The 8472-nt window shown below is 40.8% G+C and overlaps 1 protein-coding gene across 1 annotated transcript; it reads right to left on the reverse strand.

Moving 5' to 3' along the window:
* Positions 1-2178: 2178 nt before the first annotated feature.
* LOC108665595 (ATP-dependent RNA helicase DDX19A-like) lies at positions 2179-3670 on the reverse strand. Its single transcript, XM_047881726.1, is given in 4 exon segments — positions 2179-2792; positions 2795-2953; positions 2956-3433; positions 3650-3670. Coding segments are annotated over 4 exon segments (1272 nt in total).
* Between the last annotated feature and the right edge of the window lie 4802 nt (positions 3671-8472).

The following is an 8472-nucleotide window of genomic DNA, read 5'->3' on the forward strand; positions in this document are numbered from 1 at the left end:
CTAGTGGGTGTGATGTGGAGAGAAATGAAGTGAAAACCACCGATACGGAGAACATCCTTATAAATGTCGGACTGTCCAACAAGCTGAGTAATTCAGCGAGATGGAAAAGTGCAAAGCCCGCTAACCAGATGAGATATCGACGCAACTTTACTAAACCACCTCAGCAACTTATGGATAGGAATACAACGTGTGATTATTGTGGAAGGATTGGACATGTGGAAGCTAACTGCAGAAAAAATTGGATTTGTGTTTTTCTTGTGGATAACCCGACCATTTTCATTACAACTACTCGAGGAACTTCAGGCGTCAACCACAAAACCAGAAGTACAACTCGCAACCACGAGCATCAAACTATCACACAAGAACAGAGTTCAACAGGAATCCTCAACGATACTCCAGCCAGCAAGATCTTAGAAGGCCCCAAGTTGCAAATCATCCTCAACAGCGTAGACTGTCGGGGAAACTAGAACGCTCCGGCACAGCTGGAGGAATGTCTGGGGCAGTACGTAGAAGACCTCCAACCACTCGAGACATCATATGAACCCATGGCGTTATCGCTTTGCGGCATTGACATATGAGCTTCAAGATGTATTCCAGACGCCGTATGTTCAGCATCGACAGCAACCTGTTCAGCATCGACAGCAACCCGTTCATCCTTCGCCTCAGCAACCCGTTCATCCTTCGCCACAGCAACCCGTTCATCCTTCGCCTCAGCAACCCGTTCATCCTTCGCACCAGCAACCTGACCAACATCAACCACAGCAAGCATCTCGACAGCAATCCCTTCGATCTAAAAAGCAGCAAGACATCCTAGGTGATTTAGCAAATGCATCTGACAGGATTGAGGTGAGCACATCTCTGGTTGAACAAGTAGACAAGCATTTGATCCCAAGTGTTACAAGTGTTAATTTATTGAATTTGTTGCCGGGAAAAATCGATTAAAATCCCGTTCAGTGTTAAGGATTGGAAACTGGGTGCATTAGTTGATAGTGGAGCTAGTGTGAATATTATTAAGAAGAGCATTTGTGATGTGTGTGAAGGGGTTCTTGATGAAAGGATCAAAAATGACATCACGGGTTTAGGAAGTGCCAAGGTAAAAACAATTGGTAGGACTAATTTAGAATGTGAAGCTCCAGGATTAGGAAAATTTATTTGTGAATTTGATGTCCTTCCTGATGATGTTCTAGCATTCGATATTGTTTCAGGTTTGCAATTTCTTCAATGTAGGAACATAAGTGTCAACATGTCTAAACGCATCGTTTCTAGAGCGGATAGGAATGGAGGCAGCATTTCTTTTTATATTGATGAAGACGGAAGTAGTACGCATGTCTTGCATGAAGATGTACCAATTGTCGCTGCTAAAGACACCGAATTAAGATGCTCTAGAGTTAATTATGTGCCTGTTGCTGTCAATATTGTTTCATGTGGTAGCAAACAGGAAAATGTTGCACATTATTTATGAAAATGCTGAACACGAAAATGTTGCATATTGCGCCACAACAACATGCGATGCGAGGAGGCTGGGACAGTATGGCCTGACTATGATCAACTATCAACGGTATTCTTCGTTCTCCGACGAATATTGTACCCACAAAAATCGGGACTTTAATTTCAACATAAGAAGGCCGTCAAATAAACAAATATTCTTGATTATAATGCCTTTGTTAATCACTAACACAGCCAAAAAACACTCTTAATGACTAAAAGAATCTACGATAGTTTCATTTACTTTGCTGTACAGCGCAACAAATAGAACACGACGTTTTCCCAGGCATTAGTATAAATAAGTCAACCACATGATTTATAATGGTCATGTCAGTTAATACAATGAAGATTAAACGCAAACATTTGATCAGTGATGGTCACATCTGTGTCACCATTTTCAGACTTCTTTCCAACACAGTACTTGATTTACATGCATCTTCGAGAGATTGGGATTTAGCATGCCCGTTTATTTTGTACGGTAACTAATTAATTTGATTATTTTCAGACATGGTACGTAACAAAGTATTGAACTGGCTCAGGAATCCAGTTGTTATGATTTACGTCCATAGTAACCCAGTGAAAATGTAAAGACGCGTCATTTTCTGATTTGGATTACCAGAAGCTAGGGCGACCCTAAATTTTGTCAGGGAATTCACCCACAGCGGCAATGAACACCCGCCTTCAGGAATGACGTCAAAACCGCGGATGCTGGCTGTTGAGGACGCATAAATCTTCTGCAAGTTTGACGACTTCATCAAAGTTCTTGTAGTCCAACTTCTTTATTTCGAGATTGAAGTGTTTCTGTATCTGCTGCAGCAGCTCCATGGAGCGCAGCCCGTCGATGATGTTGATGGCGTTTCCGGTCTTGCCAAAGCGGCCCGTGCGCCCGATCCTGTGCAGGTATGTTTCGCAGTCTGCCGCCCCGTTCAGCTCAGGCAGGTCGTAGTTTACCACCAATGTTACCTGCTCGACGTCGATGCATCTGGCCAAGACGTTGGTGCTGATAAGGACTCGTTCGCCCCCCTCCCTGTAGCTCGTCAGCACTGAGAGGCGCTCCTCTGCTGACAACTCTCCAGTGAGGAGGGTGACGTGATGGCCGTCCATAACCATGGGCGCGTGCAGCCAGTTGGCGGTCTGCTTGGTGCGGCAGAAGAACATCAACTGCCCCACAGGGATGGTGTAGATGTTGCTGATAGCCGTGTACTTGTCTTCTGCTGTGGGACACTCTATGTACATCTGCCTGATGTTGGTGAGCGTCTCCTCCTCCCTGCGCAGTCTGATGATGACTTGGTTGGGGACAATGGCTTACCTAACTGCATCACCGTGCCGTCATACGTCGCACTGAACAACATCATCTGGCACGTCCTGGGCAGCTGCTTGCGGATGCGTACTGACTGGTCCTTGTGGCCCTGCGTGGCGATCGTGACTTCAACTTCATCCAAGACAAAGACGCAGCAGTCAGCCAGCAATAGCGCTCGAGCTTTATAGTGAGCCAGTCAAGCACCTTGCCGGGAGTGCCGATCACGATGTAGTCGGTGATCTTGCTGCCTCGGGTGAGAGTTTCTCCTTTGACTGCGCACTTGATGGTAACATCAGAGCAATGTTTCCCCAACGCCATGACGGTCTGTGCAGTCTGCAGGGCAAGCTCGTAAATAGGAGACAAACACAAGGCCTGTGTGCATTTCCTGCTGGGGTCTATGCGGCTCAACAGACCCAGGCTCAATGCTGCTGTCTTCCCAGTACCGGATTGAGACTGTGCAATCAAATTCTGTGGGGGATTGGGAAGGAGAGTTGGAAGTGTAGTTTCTTTTATTTTAGAGGGAAGTTTGAAGCCCATGTCATAGATCCCTTGCAGTAACTCAGGACGAAGCTGCAGTGCCTCAAAGGTTTTGACAGCATACAAAGGAGAGTTGGGATCTTTTCATAGAACCTCAACATCATTTTTACTCTACAATACCTTTGCACAGCACCTTGCGCATGAGTTACATTTCGGCTGCAGAGGGAGCAAAACCTTCCTCTGAACCTTGCAAGGTAGCTCCTGCAGGAGGCTTAGGTGGAAGATGACCTTTAGCAGATGGAAGAGCACAATTTAGTGGAAGAGGAGAACTAGACAAGAATGAAGGAGGTGCACTAGAAGGTGGTGGAACTGAAGTGAATGGCACACTTGGAAGTGGTCTAGATGCATCTTTGGGAAGGCCTAAGTTAAGCACCTTGGAAGAAAGCTCCTCAGCCTCCTGCTCCTCTGATGCTTTGGCCCAGTCGACACTCGTTGCTTATTACTAGTATCCCAATATTATTCAATATCAGTACTTCAATTCAGAATGGATTTTATTCTCGCTTCAAGGCAATTTGTGGGCTCAGTAAAACGTGGTAAAAGGAACAGTGAAAATTTAGCTAGTTTAGTTATTGGTAATTTAGTTAACCTTGTGCACGGTGTAACCCAGGAACCTACCAGACGAGAATTAGAACCTACATCGTTAATGGCGAACCAGATATGGTTGAGGAGGTTTGCTCAACAGAATGCAAGCACAATTCGTCGGTAGTTATTAGCTGCACCTGCATATTAGAAGGAGATAGCAAAATCTGTGCGTTGGTCGATACTGGCTCGCAAGTATCACTAATAGGGCAAGGTATAGTAAAGTTTTTAGCAGAAAATAATCAGGGGTTAGAGTACGACGAAGTAGATAACAACGTAGTAGTAGTAGGAGGAATAGATGGTACGAAGACTATATTAACTCTCTACCGCCTGACATGAGTAACCGGAGCAATATTATCACAGGCCTACTTCCCAAGAAGGATACGTTCTAATGAGCGCAAATGATTTGCAGCGATAGTTGCCGCCACGTAAGGCAACTTCAAAATGTTCTCTGTCGTGTACTAACGTCCGCAGGCTGCTACACTCAATAGTTCACGTAGAATTTAAGCTGAAAGTTATGTTCCCGGTTAAAGACATGCTGCGGTAGAGGGTTAAGGGGAGCAGTCAAGTTTGAGTGTAAAATAAACGGATTTGAAATGAATGAAAAGGTACCATTCGCTATTGTGAACGATGATGATATGCCATGTTTGTTAGGAGCAAAATTTTTGATTAGGAATGAAATTCACTTACATTTTAAAGATTCATTTATCAATTTTAAGCGTAGGGACCAACAATATGTGACTTGCGCCATAAGCAAATCTTGTCAGGATAAATCAAGCTTTGTCAACCGTGTAGGATTCGCTAGCTTGGCGCTTGCTGTTTTGACAGTAACCACACAATTCCAGCCCAGAACAATCTGGTGATAACGGCAACTCAGATGGCAAAGATAATATTACTGTAAATTTTGTTTTTTTTCGCATTGTAATGTTCAGTCTATTCTGAACAAAGATTTCGCCATTAGTTCCCCGAAAAAGATACTGCTATCAAAAGAGCCCGTACAGTTTTTGAAGCAAAATTGTTTAAGATTTAAGCGGTATCGCAAGAATTTGTCAGTGAGATCCGGAATTGTGGTGAGGAAGCACAACCTTTCTTATGTGCCTGTTTTGCCATTTATGTTCATGGTAGATATAGTATTCAAGCTTCATAATCAGCTAGCCCATATAGGTATTCAAAAGATTGGTAAAATAGTAGAATATTTCTGCAGCATCCGACTGTTAATTCTATTGTACGCGGTAAATATTCCATGGATTTTCAGCATATTGTATCAGCAGTAGGCCGAATTGCGCTCCCAAGCTAACATAGTAGTAATTTTTTGACTTGTCTTGAACATGTAGATTGCATATACTAAATTAGTAATTATGAAATGTAAATGATATGATGACAGCGATACACGTTAATGTACATTTTCTGGGTAACTGAACTATCACAAGTCTAGGTTGAAATTTCTTTCGTATCGCTGGATGACTTTCGGGCAAATTATTAAAAAGGGTAACTGAACTATCACAAGTCTAGGTTGAAATTTCTTTCGTATCGCTGGATGACTTTCGGGCAAATTATTCAAACTTGTTTGAATAATTTGTGAAAAAAGTGGTTTATCTGTAATCACTTTAATTAATAGGGACCGCTTGCTTGTATATATATAGCTGTTAATTGTGTTCTCAATACAGCGGTGTTAACTGTGTGTGTGTGTGTGTGTGTTAGGATGATTAGGTAATCAGAATGTGCTTAACCTTTTTGTAAATAATGTACTGAAGCTGCGAAGCGTGATAATTCGTTTTTCGCGTGGATATAAGTATCCTCTGTTGGGGGAAATGTTATGATCGGCATACCGTATAATAATTATTTGTTTGTTTGAATCCGTATTTATCCTGGTTCTGAAATTTTCTGAGCTCTTCTTTAATTTTCTTTATTTTCTTAACGTATTTTTCTAAATTGTTAGTCAGACTTAGGAACTGAACAAATGGTTCAGTTGGTTCAGTTCTTGGGAGAAGGACGCGTCAGTCGTTAGGTAGGTAGAATATTTCGAATTATCGATAGGATCATAGGAGTTAGTCAGTTAGTGGATGCCGAATTCAGGAAGTCGTAAATGCACAGTGTAATGAAGTTAATGAGTTCACCGTCAAAAATTACTGTGTCGTGTTCTTATCCTCAAAAGGCAGTGCACTACCAAAACTATACGATTACATAAGGTTTTTATGAAGTGGTAGCCACGTATTGATGACGGCAGCGTGTGCGCCACGATAAAAGGACTGAACCAGGGCTTATGTGGGCCGAACTGGGATTGGAATTATGATTGCCAAATCGTTTATTTTATCTTGACCAGAACAAATATTTTGTTGCCGGCATTCTCGTTTACATATTACCTGCTTTCGAGTGTAATTAACCTGGTATTAAATGAATGCTTGTCCCGAAAAGCTCTGAGCCTCTGCCCAGTCTCCTTATAATTAGATTATGTTTGAATTAGGTGACGGAACCAAATACATTATAGCGAGTTAGGAGAATTAAATAGATGAAGTGATCTTTGCGCTAAGCATAAAGATTTAATTTAAAATTATTTTTTATAATATGGAAAAAATAATACCTGAACGCTTGCCCAAAATTTGATTTATAAACATTTTAACCAACACGGTGCTAAAAAGTGTGAAGCATGAGACGCATTATTGCACTGCAGTATCTTTTTCTTTAACCACTATTTCTCAAGTCATCATAAAAGTATTGGTGTTCTGAGCAAATCGTGTAGGTGAAAATCCATGGAATATTTGTCGATTAATGTCAATAGTTGTAAAATAAATTGAAGATTTGTTCATAAATTCAGAGCTTCGAAGGCCTTCCTGTAACAAGGATTCTGCGATCAGCCGATTGATCCTTATAGATTTTTGATGTCGGTTAGATTCTTCCGACCACAGATTAAAACCTTCTCACTTTCCATCGTTGGAATTGATGCTTGAGTAAAATGTTTGGAAAAATGTTCGAAATGGACATTATTTTGCTACTGATGCGTTTTGCTTCAAACGTTTTATTTATTTTAGGGCCGTTTTATTTATATTTTAATCTTGGAATAATGTCCGTTGGAGTAATGATCCCTTTAATTATCTTGAACGCAACATGCACGTGAAAAAATTCTCGTACGGTTTCAAGTTTTTAATAAACGAACTAAATTTTACAATTTGTTCCCTTGTTACTCCCATGTGTAAAAAAAATTTCTTGGGCGGCATTCTTAATTATTTGTTCTTATAACCGATCTTCACATTTAATTAAACTATCTTTCCAGCGTTCATCGCAATATCAAATATCGTAACCGTGCCGTGGTCTCGTTAATATTCCTTGCTGCAGTCCCTCCCTCATTGCACTGGGGAACAGTTCACTCGTCTTTTAGTCTCGCTCTCCATTTCCTTCAATGATCATTTATAAAGTCGCCGGCAATTTAATTACCGCGAACTTTGATATAAAAGCGGTGACGTGCTTCATTAGAACGTGTTCTGCTGAGTGAAGTAATACGCAATTTTGTAATTATTAGTGCATAATAAGAGGAAGAATTCGATTTGAAAAACTCATGGCTCAATTCCGCTTAAAAACTTTTCGCTTTATTTAGCATAAGCTATTCTTGACATGAAAAAGTAGTTTACGTTAACACATTCGAAGGTAACTGGAAAATTGCTGCTGTTCAATTGGGCAATTGGACTTGATTCATACGACTAAGCATAGCTTCGTAAATACCCTAAAAGTAATGTGCAACCTATATAATGATAAATTTATATATGTTCTGCACAAATGAATTCGTGCCGCAAAGATTATTCCACCAATATCCAAATTTTAGAATTTCACGTTTTTCACAGTTTGTAATGCTATTTGCAGCGACGCTTACGAAAATATTTTATCTATCGAAAGTTTTCATTGACTCGGTCAAGGAGTTTGTGCTCAATCTGTTGAAGAAAAAGTTCCGATCGATGAATTTTTCCTAAAGAATTTGGACGAAATTTCGAAAGAGGGAGAGGGCATGTGTTCCCCCTTTGTAAAAGAAGGAAATTTTTCAATGGGATTTGTTGGGAGGCCTGGCGAGTTGTTTAAAGTTTCTGACATGGCTCAATACCGCTTAAAATCTTTCCGCGTTGTTCAGCATGAAGTTGTTATTGACCTGAAGAAGTAGTTTACGTTAGCACGTTCGAGAGCGACTAGAAAATTGCTGTTGTTTTCTTCAAAAATTGTATAGCTTTTGAATTCGATTGGACTTTATTCCTAAGACTAAGCCTAACTTCGTGAATATCCTAATAGAAATGTGCAACCTACATAATAATAAACTTTTATATGTTCTGCACAAAATGAATTCGTGCCGCGAAGATTCATCCACCAATATCCAAGTTTTAGAATTTCATGTTTATCACAAGCTATTATGATATTTGCAGCGACGCTTGCGAGTATATTTTAAATATCGAAAGCTTTCAATAACTCGGTCAGGAGTTTGCCCTGAGTCTCTCGAAGAAAAAGTTTTGATTGACGAATTTTTCCCAAAGATTTAGGAGAGAATTCGAGAGAGGTAGAAAGCATGTGTGCCCCCTTTGTAAAAGAAGGAA

This window comes from Hyalella azteca, unplaced genomic scaffold, assembly GCF_000764305.2.
Source record: "Hyalella azteca isolate HAZT.00-mixed unplaced genomic scaffold, Hazt_2.0.2 contig1182, whole genome shotgun sequence".
NCBI classification, from domain to species: Eukaryota; Metazoa; Arthropoda; class Malacostraca; order Amphipoda; family Hyalellidae; genus Hyalella; species Hyalella azteca.